At 32.5% G+C, this 23456-nt stretch overlaps 1 protein-coding gene and 1 non-coding gene across 2 annotated transcripts; both read right to left on the bottom strand.

The window, feature by feature from the left end:
• Positions 1 to 3850: 3850 nt before the first annotated feature.
• On the bottom strand, positions 3851 to 22508 carry LOC108471763 (disease resistance-like protein DSC1). Its single transcript, XM_053020383.1, has 6 exons — positions 22393 to 22508; positions 7600 to 8124; positions 7308 to 7509; positions 6428 to 6922; positions 5312 to 5617; positions 3851 to 4996 (listed from the first exon to the last, which is right to left on the bottom strand). The coding sequence occupies exons 1-6, from the start codon at positions 22506 to 22508 to the stop codon at positions 3851 to 3853; spliced, it is 2790 nt and encodes a 929-aa protein (XP_052876343.1).
• LOC128282958 (small nucleolar RNA R71) lies at positions 17460 to 17566 on the bottom strand. The gene has a single exon (XR_008273306.1). It is a non-coding gene; the product is annotated as a small nucleolar RNA R71 (small nucleolar RNA).
• Positions 22509 to 23456: the final 948 nt, after the last annotated feature.

Here is a 23456-nt window from a genome sequence, read left to right as displayed (position 1 = left end):
ACCCATCTTTATCTATTTTGAGATGTTATAATGATTCTACTTCCATCACTAAAATATTTAACACCCATACAATCTATCTAATCTGGGTCATTAATATCATCAAGGACAACAGACCTGAAGAAAGCTCTTTTCCTTGTTAACCCATCTTTGTCTATCTCTAGATGTTACAATGATTCTACTTCCATCACTAAAATATTTAACACCCATACAATCTATCTAATATGGGCCATTAACATCATCAATGACAACAAAAGACCTAAGAAAGTCCTTTACCTAGTTAACCCATCTTTATCTATTTTGAGATGTTAAAATAATTCTACTTCCATCACTAAAATATTTAACACTCATACAATCTATCTAATCTGGGTCATTAACATCATCAATGACAACAATCACATTTTTATAACATATTCAACAATAACCTCAATAGCAAATAACCAAAATACAAATATGATTATATATAAAATCTAAAACAAAGATAGGTCGAATATGAGAAGATGAAAAAAAGAAAATGGTTACCTATTGAATTCGCCGCTTTTTATCTGCCACCAGTTTAATTTACCGTCTTCAGCGAAGGCAGATTTCCATTTGTTGTACTTGATCTAGCTTTCTTGATTCATGGTTATAAAATGGATGTTTTGAAAATCCCTCAAAGAACATGGCAATACCCACCAATTAGTCCGTATGTCAATCAACATGATAACGGAAGAACGAAATGTCCTTGAGTGTCCTTGCGCCTCATGATGTCAGACAGTTCAGCTAAGCATGATTTTGAGGAAGCATAGTTGACAAACAAAATAATGATTGAGACATTTGAGGGTTCAATTGCTCGAGAAAGTGCTGGTGACAATCGCTCCCCTAATTCTAGTGCAGCTCCTATGGGAAAGGCCATTCTTTCCATATCTTTCATAGCTTTGAGATGATGATTAGTGAAGTTATGCCACATGTCTTTACTGCTGAAGCTCTGCTTCATTAGAAAAACCTTGGGACTAAAGAAGAACCACGTATGAAAGTAGTGATTGTGTGATAGACGAGAGACAAATATAGCTGGAGAACTTAGGTTTGATTAGGTTCACTTTGCTTGGCTTCGTTTATTCTTATATCAGTCAAGAAGATACGTTTAAAATGTTCATCAACTGGGAAGAGATGCTGAGCACGTTATCTTCTATACGATTAATTTGAGGTATCTTCTTCATTGTTCCATGTTCGTTGTTTTCAACAATTTATATTTTTGTTTTGGTTAAACTGGGAAGAAATGTTTGTTTAATCGGATCCCAATCTGAAGGCTTGGATGCTTTCTATGTTCTTTTTTTCTTGCTTCTTTTCATCGTAATATAGGATGGATTTTTTGTTCTTTTCGTAACAATTAAAATAATTCAACAAAGCTAAATTTACTTTCTTTCTGTACAATTAATCAATTGGCATTATCTTCATACAAATTTGTTACACCTTCTAAGACTCAATTCCAAAATTAATAAAAGTGATTCACCAAAATAATTTCTGTTATTTCGTTAAAATATATTTCAATTTTCATTATAATTATTGATCTCCTCCAAAATAAAATTCAATTATTTTATTAAACAAATCTTATTAAGGCATTTAAATTAAAACATTTAATTTCTTTAAAATATTGATTTGAATGATTTTGTTTTAATAATTTGAAGTGAAAAAAATTACTTAGTATGAAACCCAAATTTTATTATTATTTTTCGCCATTGTCTTGTATCACTTTTGCTTTCGTATTAAGTACTTAGATAGCAGCTGCGACACGTTTTTATTTTGAGATTTCAATGTTTTTTTTTTTGTTTTTGTTTTTTATATTATTTTTCACCACAATGATGATTTTTTTTGAACAACACAATATGATATGTTAATTGCAACACTACGATGGTTTGTTACTTATTCTATTTTAATAATTTTGTCTAAATTCTTTTTATATTTTACAGCTTAATTCGGCTTTTATAATAAAATAATCTAAAAAAATTAATGTTGTTGTCAGTGGCCATTATCCTATCAGAGTACTATTTGATGGTCTCTGACTCTTTCATCTTCAAATTCTCAAAGTCTCTTTTGAGGTTAATTGCTATTGCCTTGTCTTGTCTGACCTTATAAACTCTTCCTTCAACTTCTCCCGTGCCTATTTTAGTCTGTCACAGGCCATTATCTGAGTGAAAATCACATCAAATGCTCCATTTTGCAAGCAAGGCATAGCTTTGTGCTTCTTGGCACATTCTTCACTATGTTGCCTAATCTGTGCAATGGTAGAATTGGCCTTCAGTGGAGCTAGTTCAGTGTCATTTTCAACCACATTCCATCAGTCATATGCTTGCAGGTAAGTTTTCATCTTCACTATCCAAATGTGGTAGTTCTCACCACTAAACACATATGGTGGTGGTGGTGTGAAGCTCATCTTACAGCAACAAAAACGACAGCTTCAATTTTTAATTTTTCTTCACAAAAAAGCAACCAACAACAGAAGCCCTCAAAGATGACAGGCTCTAATTACCATTTGTTGAGGTTTTGGCAGCAGCAAAGGAAGAAAAACAAAAGAAAAACTGATGCAAAGAAGTTTTGAACAAAAAGATAACTGAAAAATTGATCACTCTCTATTTTCATTAACTTGAAAAACATAGATGTTACAATGAAATATAACAGTTACCTAATGTATAAATGCTCCCACTAATACATGACTAAAGTTGAGTTAGAATTACACACAAAAGAAGCTGATATATCAGCCATTACATTAAATTCAAATCATCAACAAATTTTACTAACTTTAAGATCAAATTACAAAGCAACTAAAGGAGTTACAAATGAAAACAAAATGCTGTTGCTCCGCTGGTTCAGCTTCGATTCTGGTCTGCTGCTGGTTTTCTGTTGCATTCCAGGCCAAAGTTCAACAGTGAGAAGGAAGATATCAAAGACAACCCTAATCTGCAAATCCAGTAGAGTATCAAATATGCAAGTTTTACAAGATCGTTATATAATTGTAAAATATAAAGCACAAGAAATAGCTAATTCCTACATCAACATAAAAGCATATATAGGTTATAATTAACGTATTCACTAACTTTTACAGGAAATATGAAACATAAATCAATGGATCAATATATGCTTGAAGCAAAATGCACTAGTGTTGAGATGATTAAATTTTTACTTACTGCCTATGCCATGAGCACCAATGCTAGAAACTAAACAATGAAGTCCACCACTGATCCTATGAATTAATAAAACCAACCAATAACTAGTCAACCGACTGTCAAAAATATAATTAAGTATAAATCTTAATATCTGTACTGACAATGGCAGAAAAATAGAATGTAGTATCGAAAATGAAATGAAACCCACCTACCTATGCAACCGGAGGTCTTAAGTTTTTTTGTTTAAGTGGGCTTACGCCTTTTACGTCGTGGGATGGGTTCGGGAATATCTTCTTCTACAAAACATACATCCTTGCTCATCTCATCAAAGTTGAACTTTTCTTGATCTTCATCCGATGCATCACTGCTCGTCTTATCAAATTGATCTTCATCCGATGCCTCACTGCTCGTCTCATCAATCTGATCTTCATCTGATTCATCATTGCTCGTCTCATCAATCTGACCTTCACCCGATACATCTTTGCTCATCTCATCAAACTGATCTTCATCCACATAAAATACATGAACACCGCATTTCTTCACTTCTATATCATCGGTTTTATCTTTAACCTCTTTCCAACTGTAGTAGTGACCTTTTATGTAGAACTCAAAAGATGCCTCCACAAAATCTTCGTCTTTTTTAACCATATCGTCATTAAACAGAACCAACACGTGATCACCCATGAACTCAAAGTCTTCTAACTCAGAGTCTAAATCTCCATCCTCATATCATACCACTTCGTTTTGAACTTTTCATTACCATCATCGGTGGCTTTCAGTTGATATTCACAGATACATTCAAGATTTTTATAGTGACAGCAGTCTGTTAGATCGGCCACAAGGCAAATAGCAAAAGCCAAGAATCCACCCCCAACACGCCAATTTGGGGCTATCTTCAAATCTATTGAAGAATTCAAGCTCTGAAACTCAAACTTATTTGCTGAAATTTCATTTCCTGGGAAACAAAAAAACGTTTGTGACTCCCAACCAATCTCCCATAACGATGTCCTTGTTTCTACTTGGGCTCCAGCTTTGAACATGGCACTCTCCAAAATGTTATCAATTGAATCTTGATTCAAATTGAAGCAATTAGAGAATATCATGAAAATATCATCAGGGAGTTCAAATAGATTTTGATCTGTGAAGGTTACTTTTTCTAATGACGAGCAGCCATGTGCTTCCAAGTAGCTTAGATCTGGTGGAACCTCTGAGAGTAATTTAAGGCTATTGCAATAATTCATTTTCAAACGTACAAGGTTTCCAAACCTTGTGATCGATGAGGGCACATCAGCTGTTTTAATATCTCCAGAACTAGAGATGCTCATATTGCACTGTAGCTTTTGAATACTTGTGTAGCTCAAATCTAAGAGCGTAAGACTACTTTGACAGTCAAAACAAAATGGTACTTCTTCAATTTGAGTACCACGTAACTCTAATACTCTTAAATTTCTTGGGATTTCTGGGAATTCAGCGATTGGGCAATAACTAAGATCCAACAGACCAAGGGATTCCAACTTTGAAATATGGCTCGATACATTTTTGACCATCGAGTTGCTCAAAACCAACATTTCAAGACTAGTGAGACGATCAATTGAATCGGGTACTTCTTCTATTCCAGTTTCTTGTAAACTTAAATCAGAAAAGTTATTTGGGAGCTCGGGAAACTCCTTGAGACTATAACATTCCTCAAGTTCAAGAAATTCTAGAGATGTCAAACGATTCAAGCAAGGAAGTTCAACCAAACTCTCACACCCGCTACAGTCAAGTGTTTTAAGGTTGATGGCTCCTAATAGATTAGCGATCTTCCTTAAATTCTTGCATTGTGAAACATTAATTTTTCTTAAATTAACAAGATCCTGTGCAACGAAAACATAAAATAGTTTCATCACTTCTAAGCACCATCCACGTACAATGGGCTAAATCAAAATGAAAAGAAAAATATATATAATTACATTAATAAAACAAAATTTTATATTTGATGTATTGTTTGTATAATTCCAACTATCATTAATAGTTCTAATTGTTTCTTTTAAAATAAAATAAAATACTTTTAAATTTGTTCGTAAAAAGTTTTAATAAGACGTCAATCATATGATTTACAGACACATCAATTAGAATCCTTTTTATTTTTTCAAAAATATCTTGAATGAGCAAAGTATGAAAGAATATACCTGATGATCATTGTCATCCAAAAGTTGTTCTATGTTGCCATTTGATAAATTCAACACAACAAGATTCTTCAGATTAAAACTTGATGGTAAATATTTGAAGGGGTAATAAGACCACCGAAGATACCTTAACTCATTAGGAAGAGATACAATATCATGTTCGTCTGCAAGTAGCTTCTTGTCAAAGTTACATGAATAGAACTCGAGATATTTAAGACTAAGCATGTTCTCAAAAACAGAAGGATGTAATCGTAGCTTATCTTTGATTTGAGACATGTCTAACGTTATTCCTTCAATTGATTCAGACCCCTATGAAAAAAGATATATATTACCAAGCATCTGCATAGACAAATTTATGGTTGTTCTATTTAATCACCTATAAAGAAAGTAATTATATTACGAAAGGCTTAGCCTAATTTCGCATATATACCTTTTTATTTACATGAACTTTTAGATATATAAAGTGTTTAATTTTATTTTGGTTTTTGTAATGCATTAGATATTTGACTAACCCAATAGAATGGTAGATCCTTGAGTAGATCCTATGTTACACCTTAATTCATTAGCAAATATCTTCTTATACTCCATGCTCAAACCTTCCATAAACATATAGAAGATGAAATATCTAAGGTTATGCATGTTCTAAAAAATAGTAGGACATGATCGTATATTATCAATTTAAGGCATGTTTAAGTTTATTCTTTGAATTGGCTGATTCCCATAATAACAATATATATCAAGTATCAATAAAGATATAAAAAAAATTTAGAACAATGAATTAGATATTTAACTAACCCACTAAACTCTTGAGCAAATTTCATTTAGACCCTAAGACATTGACTATATCATACAAAGACATCTTATTAAAGAAAAGTTAGAAGTAAGGATTTGTATTTGATAAATAGATAGCGTACAATTCATATACTATCAATGAAGAAGATGATGAGAAATAATTAAAAATAAACTTACTTGGATCTTTTTAAAATTTAATTATCTTATCATCTTATTCATTGGTAGTGTATTGTACATCAAAAAATAATTACAATTAATTAAATTTGTTATGGCAACACATATTTAATTTGATCATGAAAAAGAAATATACAAACAATTAGCATTTACCTTACTATATCTGAGCACCTTATCCACATCCTCAGGACTCCATAATCTACTGCGCATTCCAATGCTTTTCGATTCTTGGCGAACAATGTCCTTGCCCATCTCTTCAAGCATATCATGCACAGAAATATATTCACCATATTTACAATCAATATCAAGTAGGCACTTGTCAATCAAGTTACTTATTCCACACGCTGCACCCTTATAACAGCAACTTAGAACTTCTTCTGCCTCTTTCTTGGATACCCTTTTAAAAATGCATGCTATGTCAAGAAATATATTCTTTTCTATTTCATCCAACTCACCAAAGCTTCTCTTCAAAATCTGTAAAATTTTTGGTTGCCCATATTCCTTTAACTTCTCCACCTCACTTTCCCAATCTTTTTTAGTCTTTGTATACAATTTAGAACCCAAAACTTTAAGAGCAAGTGGACTACCTTGGGCGTACTCTACAAACTTGTTCGATAGATCTCGATAATCAACCGAAGGATTCAACAGCTTGAATGCAAATGTAGAAAATAGTTGAAGAGAGTCATTCTCATTTAACTTCTTTACCTCGTACATTTTGTCAGCTCCTCCATTCCTAAGTACTTGTCTATCTCTAGATGTTATTATAATTTTACTCCCATCCCCAAAATATTTGACACCCATACAATCTATTTGGTCTGGGTCATTAACATCATCAAAGACAACAATCACTCTTTTGTTATTGAGCCTTTCTATTAAAGTAAAACTTATGGACGGGGTGCCTATGTGGATTTTTTGGTTTAATAGTTTGGAAAGAAATTCATTTCGTAAAGATTCTATTCCTTGTTTTTCTAATTTCTGACTAACATTTTGGAGAAAACAATGATCTTCAAACTTTAAAGGCTTCTTTATATACAGCATCAGCAAGGGTAGTTTTGCCAATACCACCCATTCCCCAAAGTCCTATTACACGACTGTCTTCTTGATCAATCAGTCTCAAAATCGTCCTTTTTTTATCATCTATTCCAACCAATTCTTCAGCAGCACTTCCAGACTTGCTGTTCATCAACTTTTTCATAACATATTCAACAATATCCTTAATGTACTCGGTTTCAGGTCTAGCAAATAACCAAAATAAAAATATAATTATATACAAAATCGAAAACAAAGATAAGCCAAATATAAAAAGATGAAAAATGTATAATTACCTATCGAATTTGCCTCCTTCTATATGCCACCCTTTTAATTTACCAACTTCAACAAAGGCAGTTTGCCATTGCTGTACTTGATCTAGCTTTTCTGATTCATGGTCATCAAAGGAGGTTTTGAATCTCCCACCAAGATTCCGTACATCAGAAGGATCAACATGATAAAAGATGGGAAGAACAATATGTCCTTCAGTATCCTTGCGGTCCATGATGTCAGAGAGTTCAGCCAAGCATGATTTTGAAGAAGCATAGTTGACAGACAAAACGATGATTGAAAGATTTGAGGTTGCAATTGCTTGAGAAAGTGCTAGTGAAAGTTGGTCCCCTTTTTCCAGTGTATCTTCATCGAAGAAAACATTGATTCCTGTGTCTTTCAAAGCTTTCAGAAGATGACTGGTAAAATTAAGGCGTGTGTCTTCTCCTCTAAAGCTTAAGAAAACTTGATGCTTCATTTGACGAGAAGACGAAGAAGACGCCATGAAAGAGTTTAGATTATGTGATTGAAGCAAAGGATAGATTGTATGACTGAGGCAAAAGACAGACTTTCCTTCATTTATTTTGGTACCTTTGAAGAAAATGCCAAAAGATTGAATGTGTTATCTTCGACACACTAGATTTTTCTTTCTTCATTGTTTTTTACATTGGATTTTTGTTTTTTTCGTAAAACAAAGCTAAATTTAATTTTCGTCAATACAATTAATGAAAAGGCTTTGGTTTCTTCATCTCTTTGATTTTAGGTATTAACTAAGCCTAATAAAAAATTATTAAAAAGCTAATACAAATTTATTTTTCTAATATTTGAATGAGTTGCGATTTATTGGTATCTATCTCTTGTGGTTCAACCTCTGAACCACACTAATTTAAATTTTAGCAATACGAAATTGCTATTTACTCTAATATCAATTACTTACTTTTATGATTAATCTTTTAAAATGAATAGAGTAAACTACATAGATAATCATTCAAGAATTTTTATTTTGATTATACAATTATAAAAGAAAAATTATTTAATCGCTAATGTTTTTGAGATTTGATTTGTTGATCACTCTACATTTCATTGTTATCTTTTTTATTTGTATAATAATAAATTTAGCTCTCTAATATTTGTACATTTATCAATCTGGTTTCTAGTCTTTAATGTTGATATGTTTTGTTAATTTAATCTTTATTCTAAAAAACTCAAATTAAAATTAAAAAACTAAAAATTCAACATTTATAAGTACTAAGTTGGGAGGAGGTGCCAAGTCCAGGAGCCAAATTAGTATTTGAGTCATAAATTCATTATAATTTTTAAATTTTATAATTTTTAAACGTTTTAGAATAAGATTAAATTAGCAGAATGTATAAATGTTGAGAGTTAAATATATTGAAATTTGTAGAATTAAGACTAAACTAATAGAATTAGTAAACATTGGAGGACTAAAATTGTTATTATGCTAATAAAAATCCACGTGAGCCTTCCATTAATTATTTGATGACTAATTAACAAAAAAATTAAAATTCAAAATGTTAGTGACTAAATTAAAATTTGTTATAATTAGATGACCAAAATTTTGAAAATAGTTATCATAATTGAATGACTATTTGGGTATCCAAATCAATCAATTTTAACGATAAATTGACAAAAACATAAGAGTCAAATTTCGAAAATAGAATATTTTATAATTGAACATAATTAAGTGAAAATGTACCCAAACAAATATCGTTTCATTCAATAATCTCTAATCAAATACATTAATTTAAGTGACAAAGCAATTTGTTTGATGATAATAAGTAGATTAAATTTGTGTAGTAGTTTACGTAATAAAAAACGGATGGATGGGGACATTGAAGAGAGTCATTCCCATTTAACTTGTTTATCCTGATGTAATTGGGTTAACTCCCCATTCTTAGTACTTTTCTATCTCTAATTTTTAAGATTACCTAATTTTACAATCCAATTAAAATGATAATTTAAAAATGAACGTACAAACCAATTTCGATGTTGCATCCTTTCAATTCCAAAACAGAGTAAAACTCTGGAATTTTAATTATTAAAAGGGAAATTAAATTCAAGTTTTAGCCCAAACTTATATAACAATCAAGTCAAATGGCTATACCATGAAGCCAACTTCTCACTTTGAAGTTCCAACTAAACCAAAATTATTTCTATTTGCTACAACTTTCTTTTTTCCAAGTGATTATGTTGGGTTCCTCCATGGGGTAAACATAAAAGCTCATCAATCTCGAGAATGAAAATTGTGATAGGGTTGGCATTGAAAATACCATCCAAGCTCCATGTGTTCATTTAACGACCAGTAACTCCACCAGTTATTGGTACAACTAGTTAGTCTAGTTCAAAAAACACATATTTTAATAGATAAAATAATTTTTTTTGATCTTGTCAGGTTGAGTAAGTAGATGATGACATTCGAAAACATAATTAATTGCCAATGTCTTAATCTGAATTGTCAATATTACTAGACATTATAAAAGATAAAAGAAATAATGTGAAAGAAAAAAAAGAAAATTAAAGAATTAAAATAATATATTTTTATGTTTATATGATGTGGCGGTTTATTATTGATTAAATTATTTTTAAAAAATATAACATTTTGTGTAAAATAAATAACAGATAAATAATTTAAGTAGCATTTATGATAAAGAAAAATAGATATCAACTCAATTTTTAAAGTAATTGATGTTTTAATTGGTTAACGACAATGTGATCTTCCCTTTACTTTTATTTTTGAATAATTGAATACGCAACCTTTGGGTTGTTTTTATTTTTCTTTGTTCGTTCTCACTCTTTTAAACCTTTCTTCTTGGAATCAAATGTACATTAATAAAAATATGAAGCCCATTGGAAGACCATGACTTTGAGATTACTCTTTATATTTATAATAATCCCAACTAATTTAGTCAATAACAAATATATTATTTGCATCACAATTTTGTCCCATTGGAAGACCATGACTTTGAGAGCACACACCAATCACCAAACCCCATGCAAAACACATTCAATATAAAACTGATTGCATAAGGATCAAATTCATATAGTATGCTGCAATGGGTAGTTAAATAAATAAACAAAGCCGGCCAACCTCTTTTCAACCTTTCTTCATTGGAATCAACTGTATAAATATTAAAAATAATATGAAGCGTAGTTTATCAAGTAAACCTGACAATGCTCTTATGTTTAGAATAATTTGCTAAGCTCAAGTCATCGCCTATGCTTCTGTCTAACAAAATCACTTTCAGTCTCTTTCCCATTTAATAAAACCACTTTCTCTTTTATGTACTCTTATATTTGACACTTTTTGCTTGTTAATTCCTTTGTCTTATGAATTTTTCACTACTTAATTGGTTGTATTTGATTTATTTTTTGTGTAGTGAACCCAATACTAGAAATGGCAACAAAAAGACGTAATCTGCAGCTTTTCTTTTTTTTATTTCATCACGGTGGAGTCGTGGGCACGACAACAAGCACGACGCCGATCTGACGTGGCAAATCAGAAGTCAACACAGGGAATATTCTGGAAACAACTTATCTTGATCTATTGACGTGATTTGGAGATTTTGGATTTCATTTTCATAATTTTAAAGATATTATCTTATCTTTTTTTGATTAGTTTGTTGATTTGGGAATTTGAAGCCTATAAATACCCACCTTTGGGTAAGGCTAAGGTGATCTCGTCTTCTGTTCTTATTGCTACTTTATTTTCATTTTTAATAAAATTTTCTTCTTTTGTTTATTTCTACTTTATTTTATTTTATTTTATGTTTTTACATTATCAAAACATGTTAAGCATGATAATCAATATCATGCTTGGCTAATTTTTCTCAAGCCAAGAGCTAGTACGAATCAATTCCTCACGTGAGAATTGAATATTGCTTAAATCCCTTCGGGATACATTTTCATCTTTTTGCTTAGATAGTTTGGCAATCGGCCTTACTAAAATTTTTAAACATTTTTCAAATAAAAAAGGATCCGTTGGTCTGGAATCGTTTAATTTTACAGTTGGGAGGAAGGATCGGCCTGTGGCATTTCGACTTCCTATGAACACTCTTAGCGGCGGTCCGCTAAGGAAAGACGAGATCGGAAATGATTCTCGATAAGACAACTTCTGAGTTGGGCTTTTCCTGTTTTAAAACTAAGTATTTTAACGGCGATAGACGTGGTTGATTTACTTAAGAATCGACTTTCGAAGATAGACTTGGGAAGATCGGTTACATGAGAGAATAGCAAGTTACGATGGGTTGGGCCTTGTAGACTGTAATCGACATGAATCCCGAAGCAAAAATCTATTTTCAATGATTGTGGGAATTGGCGAAACTAGCTCGAGGCGATTCTTATACTCGTGTTTATTCAACTTAATCTTTCATCTTCTTTATTTTATTGCTTCTATCTTAATACATCTTTCTTGCAATTTTACTTGTTTATTTTATTTTCTTGTTACTTCTCAAATCACCTTTTTTTTATTTTCTATTTCAACTCCTAGGTCGAGAATAAGAAATTTAATCAAGAATTCCATTAAACTCCCTGTGGATCGACCCTCTTCCACTATTCTACCTTTTTATTTATTTATTTTATTTTTGAAGAGGTTTATTTTATTTTGATAGGCAAAACGACGCTTGTCACTCTTCCTACGATAGAAGCAAAGCAAATCAAAGTTCCCTCAACGTATTTTGTTCTCTTTCATGGCATCTTTGATAAACCATAATATATACATATTTTTACCTCACACTTGGCATATTTTTGGAAGGTTTATCATAAGATTTAATGAATTTGGTGCTCTTAATCCTTTAATTTCATGTTTTATACCCAGGAGAGATTAGGATAGCAAAAAGAGCAAGAAACGGGCCAAAAAGGACAAAATGGGCCTAATTCAGTGTTTCACACGGCTTAGGTACTTCCACACGAGTAACCTACACGCCCGTGTGTGACACACGGGTAGGCCACACGCCCATGTGTCATGACCGTGTCGACTAAAAACCAACTCAGAATTACACATATCTTGAGTACCTTCACACGGGCGTGGTACACGGCCGTGTCCCTATAGAACCCAAGTCTAATTCTACTCGAAAAAGGCTAATTTTTAGGGTTTTAAAGCATTCCAAAGTATATATAAACACCCTAGAAGAGGATCAAAAGGGGGACGGAGTAGAAGGCAGAGAATACTCGAAGACAGTCATCAAAATCAGCTCGGAAGCAGGGTCAACTTCAAGACCGAAGATCTCCATTCAATTTCTTGAGAAGTTCTTTGGGTTTCTTTATATTTTGTTGTTTTCCCAATTTTGAGATGTTTTCCATTATTATGAACTAAGCTCCCTAAATACCTAAGGGAGATGAAACCTAAGATGGATCTTATTACTATTTGAATTATATGATAAATATTTGTTCTTATTATTAATTATGAGTTTTAATCATTGCTTTAATATTCCAGGATATTAATTCATGTTTTGATGTGCTTATTCAGTGGAGCAAAAGTCCCTATTTAAGAGTAGATCTTCCATAATTAAGCGGAGTTGCATGCAATCCTAGAGATAGGACGATATAAATATGCCGGATTAGAGTCAAATCTAATAAGGGAATCTATAGATCGAGTTAATGTGAAAATAGGGGTTTTAATTAAAAAGAGATTTCAATTAATCAACCTAGAGTCAGTTGTTTTTAGTCTCGAGAAAGTTATTAACATAAATCAGAGATTTCTACAGATTAAGTCAAGTGAATAAATCGTCTAATTCAGAAGTAATAAGTGAAGTCTAGGTGGATTCTTCCTTGGGTATTGTCTTATCCATCGGTTTTCCAACAGTATTTTCCAACTTTTACCTCTGTCGTATTCTTAGTTAATTAGATAGTTAATCTAGTTTAAAAAACATCCCTTTAATTCATAGGCTAGTTAATAAAAAATAGTAATTACTAGTACTTTTAGTCCTTGTGGATACAATATTTTCGGTCTCACCAGAACTATACTACTGTTCGATAGGTGCGCTTGCCCTAGTTGAATTTTTAGTTAGTTTAATGACCATCAAGTTTTTGGCGCTGTTGCTTGGGACTAACATATTAGGAACGCTTGATTTTTATTAACTTAGCCATTTTTTTATATTGCATTTAATTTTTGTTTTTAGTTTTTATTTTTAATTACTAATTTTTCTTCTCTTTTGCTTCTGACAGGTTTTTTATAGTTTATGACTAGAAGAAACCCGTTCGGGCCTCTACTTTTTAACAGTGAAATTGAAAGCACAGCTCGCAGAAACCATAGAGAAATAAGGCGAAATCTACAGTATATAGAGGAAGGGCACAAGGATGATACCAATACTACCGAAGAGATGGCTGAAAATCAGAATAATTTGCTACCTCCTGTGGTTGCCGCTGTGACAGCCCTAAATTGACCCTAGTCGGAAAGTCGTTTCGGGACCACTAAACCGAGTCATAAAAATAATTAATTGTTATATTCTATGCTTACTATGTGTGTGCATGCATATGTAAAAGTTTCATTCTCTAATTTTACCAATTTTGTGAGAAATTATTAAATAGGGATCAATGTGAAACATGGTGAAATATGATAGGCTAATTTTAAATGGCTTATTAGTGCATGTTAACACAAAGGTGGAGTTGCATGTCAAATAACCCATTTCTTAAGGTTAGTGGCCGCCATGACATGATGATGGGCAAAGAAAACATGTCCTAGACATGTTGGCCTAGTGCATTATGGAAGGGAAATAAAGAAAAAAAAAAGAAGAGAATGGTGAATGTCCCCTCATTGCCGTGAGTTGAGGAAGAAGAAAGAAAAATCCTTGTTGTTCATCCATTCTCATTTTTGTTACAATTACCATGACTTGAGAAGAAGAAGGAGTGTTCATGTTTTCTTTCTTTTGCAATTGTTGTAACTAGAAGAAGAAGAGGAAGCAATAATAGAGAAATACAATGGAGCAAATCAAATAGGTGATTTCCATCTTGGAGGAATTTTCGGTCAGTTCTTTACAAATATTTTATATTTCTTCCTAAGCTGTTCGGTTTTAAGTGTTGCGATGCTTGAGATTGTTGTTGCATGCGACATGCATGTAAGATTTTGATAGTTTTGTTTGGTGAGTGTGGATTAATTTGCTCCTGGAAACCGTGGCTAAATGGTGAAGTAAATGGTGTGGTATGGCTGCTCAATATGTGTTGACGTGTGCAATTGTGACTATCTTATTATGCTGCCTTAATTTGCTTTTACATGCTGTCCAATATTGTAAATTTTATGACAAATTCGTTAAGTTTAATGCATGTCTCATTTGAAAATTCAATGCTGTCCAAAGCTGGACATTTCCATGTTGTTCGGGTGAGTCTTTCAAAGGTAACTTTGCTAAATTCTCACATTTAATTTATGGGTACATATACAAGTAATGTTCGCTATATGGAATGTAAGTATAGGTGTGATCGGTCATGGAAATTTGATATGAAGTTTTGTTAGGTGAGTGGTGAATGGCGAATGAATTATATACATTGTGAGGATGAAATTTGTATATAAATTGTGTATGTGTGCATTCGGACTTTAAGGGTAATGAGATGAAGTTAAGGTGCGAATTTTAGTTCGGGTGATAGAGATAATTCGGTTGAGTTGATTCATGATGTTGTACATTAGAATAAAAAATTTACTACTAAATGTTTTTATTCTAGATCAAGACATCAAAGGGGGAAAATCAAACAAAGGCAAAGCAAAGATAATCGAGTAGCCGATTGGAAATCGTTTCATCCAATATAAGGTAAGTCATTAAGCATATATTTGGTGTTGATGTAAATGACCATAAAATATACACAATTGTGTTTAAATGAGTTGATGTGTAAATGAAAATGTATGTGTATGGAAGGATGCCATTGTTGAATGTATAAAGGCAGCAAAATGCATAAGGTATTGGTCTCGCACTAAGTGTGCAGTATAAATGGACACGGTGACAAGATTGGCACTAAGTGTGCGGGTTTAAAATTATACAGCACTAAGTGTGCGAGTTTGATTATATAGCACTAAGTGTGCGAGCTGAAAATTATATAGCACTAAGTGTGCGAGCTGAAAATATATAGCACTAAGTGTGCGGATTCACTATATGCTCTTGCATTACAATTGGCACTGAGTGTGCGACATTATCGAGTTAATCCCGGACAGCGGATCGGGTAAGTACCTTGAGCTCATGACGAATAGGCAATACGCTCATGCTCGGGGTTGAGCTTGGTAAGCTTTAAATCTATGTGATGATTGCAATTGTATGATTGTGGTGTGAATGAGTTGGTGTGTAAAATGCCTCAAATATCTTATTGTATAGAATATGAAATGTGGATGTATGACTTGGTATGAGATTGAACCGAAAGGTCCGAGGAATTATGGTATAGTTTCGATATGGATGAAGTACCTAGCCTCGTTTATTGTTTGATGTTGTGAAAATTTTATTAATGGATGGTTGATGAATGCTTATGACTTACTGAGTTATAAACTCACTCGGTGTTTTCTTGTCACCCATTTTAGGTCTCTTGGACTCGTATTGTTAGCGTTTCGGAACCGTCGTTGAAGTCATCACACCGCTGGAAATCTTTTGGTATTGTCTTTGTAGTTGAACTAGGAGAACATTTGGCATGTATAGGCTATTATGTTTTGTTGAATTGTGGGTTGTAAACTTTAAGCCATGTGAAAATGGCCTATGTGGTCGTTGAGTGGGATGCTAGAACCTATAGCCACGAGTCTTAGAAACTTTAATTTTGATAAGGTGGCCATAATTTGTGTCATGTATGATGGATGATTAGTAAGGCCAAGGAAAGATTCATGAAATTGGCATAGTCTACTGCAGTAACTGTTGCGGACAGCAGCAGTGATATGAGATTGAAAAATCACTAAATAGTAGAAGTAGAATTAAATAGTGAATAAATTATGAAATTGAACCTTGATGAATCTATTTTCATATGGACGAAACGAAACGACCATATGAGCAGTATACTGAGAGATATTAAAGTTCTCGTGAAACAGGGCCAGAACGGTTTCTGGATCCCCTGTCTCGACTTTGAAAATTTACCATAAATTATCCAGAAGGAATTAGAAGTCGTGCCTTATATGTGCAGATTCCCCTTTGAGTCTAGTTTCATTAGAAACAAACTACATGAGCATTGAAGCCCTGTACGAGAAGATATCCAGGTCGTAATGCGCAAAGGTCAGTGTAGTCGACCCCTGTAACATGGGCGACTTTAACTAATAAACTGTACCAATTGGCCTGACCAAAAATTCTAGAAATAAATCCAGGGATGGATATATGAGTCTAGTTTCAGGGAAAATTTACGGAACTGATTTTCGAGTTCTGGAACTCGAGATATGATTTCTAAGGTGACAGTGACGCAGTTAGCTAGCCTGCCTGGAACAGAAATCAATTATGGCAAAGAGAGAAATAAGGGAAGTAAGCCCGGTAACACCACGTGGTCAAATCCGGTGACGGCCACGAGTTTGGGGTGTTACAGCCGCGAATCCAGTAAATCAGAATCCTGCTCCTCGTACTATGTATGATTATACTAAGCCTACTTTAATAGGAGCTGAATCGAGTATTGTTCGACCAACCGTCGCTGCAAATAATTTTGAACTGAAGTCGAACACAATTCAGATGATCCATCAGTTTATTCAGTTCAATGGTTTACAAGATAAGGAGCCAAATACTCATTTGGCCAACTTTCTGGAATATTGCGACACTTTCAAAATCAATGGCATTTTTGACGATGCCATTCACCTTCGGTTGTTTCCCTTTTCATTATGGAATAAGGCTAAACAGTGGTTGAACTCGTTACCATGAGGGTCAATTACTACTTGAGAACAAATGACCGAAAAATTTCTGTTTAAATATTTTCCCCGGCTAGAATGGCTAAATTGAGGAATGATATCTCTTCTTTTGTACAGATGAATTTAAAAACCCTTTATGATGTATGGGAAAGATACAAGGATTTATTGAGATGGTGCCCTTACCATGGGTTACCTTTATGGTTATAGGTTCAGACCTTCTATAACGGTGTGAACCCCTCAACAAGGCAACTGATTGATGCAGCTGCCGGTGGAACCTTGAACAACAAAACACCTGAAGAGGCTTACGAATTTATTGAAGAGATGTCACTAAACAACTATTAGTGGCAAGTCATGAGAACAAAGCCGACAAAAGCAGTTGGTGTTTTCAACCTCGACGTAGTCACCATGCTATCAAACCAGGTAGAACTTTTGAATAAAAAGATTGACGGTTTGCATGATCCTACTCAGGTACATCCAGTGATGAGGTGTGATTCAAATGGAGGAGGGATGCACAACACAGACTATCCATCCTTCAACCCTAGCACCGATGGAGAACAAGTCCACTATATAGGTAACAATTCTAGACCTCAGAATAACCTTTATAGTAACACTTACAATGCAGGTTGGAGGAACTATCCCAATTTTTCGTGGGGTGGTTAAGGGAATCAAATGCCACAACACCCTCCAGGTTTTCAATAACCACATTACCAACAGGAGAAAAAGCCGAACCTTGAGGAGATGCTTACCAAATTTATCTCGGTATCAGAAACTAATTTTTAGAATACCGAGACAACACTTAAAAATTAGCAAGCGTCGATTCAAGGGCTCGAAACTCAAATAGATCAGGTTACTCAATTGATCTCTGAACGACCACAAGGTAGCCTACCAAGTAACACTGAAACTAACCCAAGGGAGCAACTCCATGCCATTACTGTGCACAATGATGAAGGGTTAGTTGAAGATGAACCAAAATCGAGGCAAGACAATGTGGTCAATAAAGTTAAGGTTGAAGTAAGCAATGATAAACAAAAACTAGTAAGCAAAGAGTATAAACCTCGTGTGTCATACCCAAATGCGATAAGAAAAACCACACGGACGAACAATTTGGTAAATTCCTTAAATTATTAAAAAAATTACATATTAACTTTACCGTTTATTGAAACTTTTTCGCAGATGCCAAACTCAGTTAGATTTTTAAAAGAGCTTTTATCAAACAAACGGAAGTTAGATGAGTCATCATATGTGGAGTTAAATTCAGTTTGCTCAGCTATTCTACAAAACAAGCTACCCAACAAATTGAAAGATCCAGGGAGTTTTACGATTCCTTATTTAATTGGTAGTTTGAATGTTAACAATGCTTTAGCTGATTTAGAGGCAAATATTAATGTTATGCCTTATAAAATGTTTAAACAACTAGGTCTTGGGAAACCCAAACAAATTAGGATGAGCGTTCAACTGGCTGATAAAACCATTAGATTTTCTAGGTGTATAATTGAAGATGTGCTTGTTAAAATCGACAAATTTATATTTCTAGTAGACTTTGTTGTTTTAGACATGGATGAGGATAGCGACATTCCTTTAATTTTAGGACGACCCTTTTTAACAACTGCTAGGACTATTATTGATGTCGGTACAGGTGAGTTAATACTTCGAGTAGGTGATGCCATGATTAAACTCCAAGCTCGTGATTCTATCAGAAAGACTAGTGATCGAGATGATTACAATTAATTTAATTTTCGTAAAACAAAGCTAAATTTAATTTTCTTCGCTACAATTAATGAAAAGGCATTGGTTTTTTCATCTCTTTGATTTTAGGTATTAACTAAGCCTAATAAAAATTTATTAAAAAACTAATACAAATTTTTTTTTTTAATATTTGAATGGGTTGCGATTTATTGGCATCTTTCTCTTGTGGTTCAACCTGTGAACCACACTAATTTAAATTTAGCAATACGAAATTGCTATTTACTCTAATATTAATTATTAATCTTATAAATTTAATCGTATATCTTTTTTTTATTTGTATAATAATAAATTTAGTTCTTTAATTGAATATTCTATTATTTTTGTTGTTAGCCCTCAATGTTGATATGTTCCGTTAATTTATTCATATTTTAAAAAAATCAAATTAAAAGTTACAAAAATTAAAACTAAAATTAAAAATTCAACGCTTATTAGTATCAAGTTGGAAGGAGGTGTCAAGTCCGGGAGCCAAATGAGTATTTAATTCATAAATTCATTATAATTTTTTATAATTTTAAATATTTTAAAATCAAGATTAAATTGATGAATGTGTATATGTTAAGAGCTAAACATATTGAAATTTGTAGAATTAAAATTAAACTAATAGAATGTGTAAAAATTAGAGGGCTAAAATTGTTATTATGCTAAAAAAGTCACGTCGGCCTTCCATTAATGATTTGATGACTAATTGAAAAAAATTAAATTTAAAATATGTTAGTAACTAAATTAAAAAAAACTATCATAGTTGGGTGACTATTTGTGTATCCAAATGAATTAATTTTAACGATAGATTGACAAAAAGAAGAAGTCAAATTTCGAAAATACTTGTAATTAAATTAAATATTTTATAATTGAATGGTCAAAAGAAAAACTCTATTAGTGTACCCAAACAAATACCATCAAATACATTAATTTAAGTGACAAAGCAATTGCTTTGATAATAATAAGTAGATTAAATTTGTGTAGTAGTTTATGTAATAAAAAATGGATGGATGGATGGGGACATGGGGTCATTACTTACACTAAGAAAATTATTAGTAATTTAACATGAGAAGTCTTGGATGTTACTTGTTAGAACAATAAAGTTTTGATACAAAATTTAATAAACATGATATATCATTTTGGATCATTAAAAAAACAAAAATATGTGGAAGTGTACCTAAATCCATCAATATGTTGAAATTTTTAAATTATGTGCTTTTGATCTTCTAAATTTACACATTAGTATTTTAGGGTAGGTGACTCTCTTTTTCTAAATATGATATGCCAAAAAGTTAGGTATGTGTAATTTGAGGACTATAACCTAATATATAACTTTTGCACATTAACCTTAATTTCTAATCATTAGTCAATCATTAATTAGAAATTAATTACTCGAGTATCTAAACATATTTGACCTATATTTTATTTATTAACTAAAACCCAATAAGCATTAACCATATTAGATTACTTGCCAACATTTTTTATAGATAGTAAATAATATGTAATTATTTTTATTATATATATGTGATGCCCATATTATCCAACATTACAATCTTAGAGTGTCATATATCCTATACTTAACAACATTAGAAAAAAGTTATTAGACCAAAATTTATCATTATACCAATAAAAAAAAAGCCCACATTAGTTTTCCGTCACTAATCTAATGGCAACTAATGGGAGAATGACCAAAATATTTGATTTTGAAAAGTTTAGTGACTAAATCGAAAAATTAAAAGTTCAGTGACCAAAATAAAATAAAGGCAATAGTTTAGTGACCCATTTTGTAGTTTATCCTATAATTCAAATGAATTTATATATTCACAATTTATTATATATAAATTCTAATTAAAATGAAAAAATATATTATAAAAATAAGAAAAGGAATATAAATAAAATTAGTGCTTACTTTATTATATTTGAGCACTTGTTTCACATCTTTAATAATCCACAATCTACTGCACTTTTTAGAGTGTTTTAAATTATTGATGAACAATGTCCATGGCAATCTCTTCAAGTATATCATGCATAGAAAAATGACATCATGGAGGCACTTGTCAACCGAGTTGCTTATTACACTTCCTACAGTCTTATACAAGCAACTTCAAATTTTTTCTACATATTTCTTGGGTTCCCTTTAAAGAAGCATGCTACATCAAGAAATATATTTTTCTCTAGTTCATCTAGCCCATCAAAGCCACTTTTTAAAATATGTGAAAGTTTTGGGTTAGCATATTGCTTTAGTTTATTCACCTCGTCTTTCTAATATATATCGAAAATCAACAGTAGGATTAAACATCTTAAATGCAAAAGTAGAAAAAAGTTGAAGAGAGTCATTAGCATTTAATTTGTTTACCAAATGTATTTGGTTAACTCCCTCATTCTAATGTACTTGTCTATCTCTACATCTTACAATAATTTTTACTTTCATGACCAAAATGTCTTAACACCTATAAAATCTATTTGGTCTGGGTCACTAACATTATCAAAGACAACAAGTATTTTCTTTTTATTGTTCAGCCTCTCTTGATAAGGATATCTTATGGAAGGGGTGTATATACGAATTTCTTCTTCATTTAATAGTTTGGAAAGAAGTTCATTTCTAAAGATTCCCTCTCCCCTGTTTTTCTTTTTTCTTTCTAACATTTTGAAGAATTGTTTGGGGACAACTCTTCCGGAATCTCTGCGGAACAAATGAGGGCAGTATTGAACTGTAGCTTTTGAATACTTGAGCCGCTCATATTTAAGAGCTTAAGATTACCCAAAGAGCAGAAAGGTTCTTGAATTTGAGTCCCAGATAAGTTTAATTCTCTTAAGCAATGACTAAGAGCTAGACAATCAAGGCATTCCAACTAAAGTCCTCAAGATCAGTTGAAGGTTGGAAAGACGAGAACACTTCTTCAATTAGACTCCTGGATAAGTTTCAACTTGTTTTCTTTGTATTTCTGGGGATTCGACAATTGGACACTTCTTCAGTACAAATAACGAATGGATTCCAACTTGATTGATGGATTTTTGACCCGTGAGCTGCTCTCATTTAAGTACTGAAAAGGCAAGTCCACTTCTTGGGTTTTTTACCCAATTGGGTTAAAAAAAATTTTAAAATACTAAAATAGGGTGTCAGATACATTATTTACGGAAATGGGTTGTTTTTTTGGGTCGAGCCTATCTGACATGCGCGACCTATTTTTTTAATAATATAATTTATTTATTTTTTAAATATTATTATTTTATTATATTTTAATAATTTTAAATTTTTAAAATTCATCGGGTCAAAACTGGTCGAGCAGACCGAGAGGCGACTCGATCGCTCCTGCTGCAGAGGCGCGACCAGTCGCCTCCCGCTGCAGAGGCGCGACTCGCAGCCCGCCACGTGTCCCCGCCCCCCCCCCGCCCTGCACCTCCCATGCCACCGAGAGAAAAGAAAAAATTTATTAAGTTTAATAATTATTTAGAGTTTTTTACTGAAATAATTTTAAAAAATTATTTATCAAATAGGTTGTCACCCAATTATATACGAAAATTGGGTTTTTTTCATTCGCCTATCCGACAAAGCAAATGATTATTTTATATTAATTTTTAAATAAAATATTATTTTTTATTTTAGGGTTAGTATGACTTACGATAAATACGAATACAGATTGCGCCTACTTGAGAGGCGCGACTAATCGAGCCTTTCTCAGAGACGCAAATGAATATGGTTGTGGTGGGGCCCACACGTGCTTAACTTTTCCCCTATATATACTCCCGAAAATCAAATGGTTTCATATACACAAAATTTAGCATACGAAAGTTGAACGGAAAGAAGAAGATAGGGAGAAGAAAAAAAAGATAGGAGAAGAAAACAAGGAAGAGGATAAGGTATTTTAGTATTTTTTTTTTGTAAATAGAATGTAAAGTTTTGTTAGTAATTTTATTATTTGAAAGTTATTTTGTTAGGTTATTAATTTTGTTAGCTTATGAATGAAAATTTTGCATTAAAATTTTATGTATTTTTTTCTATTGAAACTGTTTTGAAAATTTTGAAAATTTTTAATGATCTAGTATTGAAGATGGAGAATTAATTTTTGTTTGTGTTTTTTCGATGGAGAAATTTTGACAACAACCGTGGGATGTATATTTGAATGTCGCAAACAAGTAGCAATGAGATTTAGTAAAAATATCTCGTTTGATGATATGAAGGAAAAAATTAGTGAAAAACTTTATAAACGTTGTGGGAGAAGGATGTCGAAACTTTTCTACAAGTTTCCAGTTTCGACGGATCCCATAAAATTCACTGAAATGGAAGTCGTAGACGATGAAGACGTGGAGACAATGGTCGCTCTTTATTGTGGGACTCGAAGCAACCAAAATGCA

Source organism: Gossypium arboreum, chromosome 10 (assembly GCF_025698485.1).
Source record: "Gossypium arboreum isolate Shixiya-1 chromosome 10, ASM2569848v2, whole genome shotgun sequence".
Classification (NCBI taxonomy): Eukaryota; Viridiplantae; Streptophyta; class Magnoliopsida; order Malvales; family Malvaceae; genus Gossypium; species Gossypium arboreum.
The sequence above is the reverse complement of the archived record's forward strand: the minus strand, read 5'-3'. Positions and strand labels throughout refer to the sequence as shown.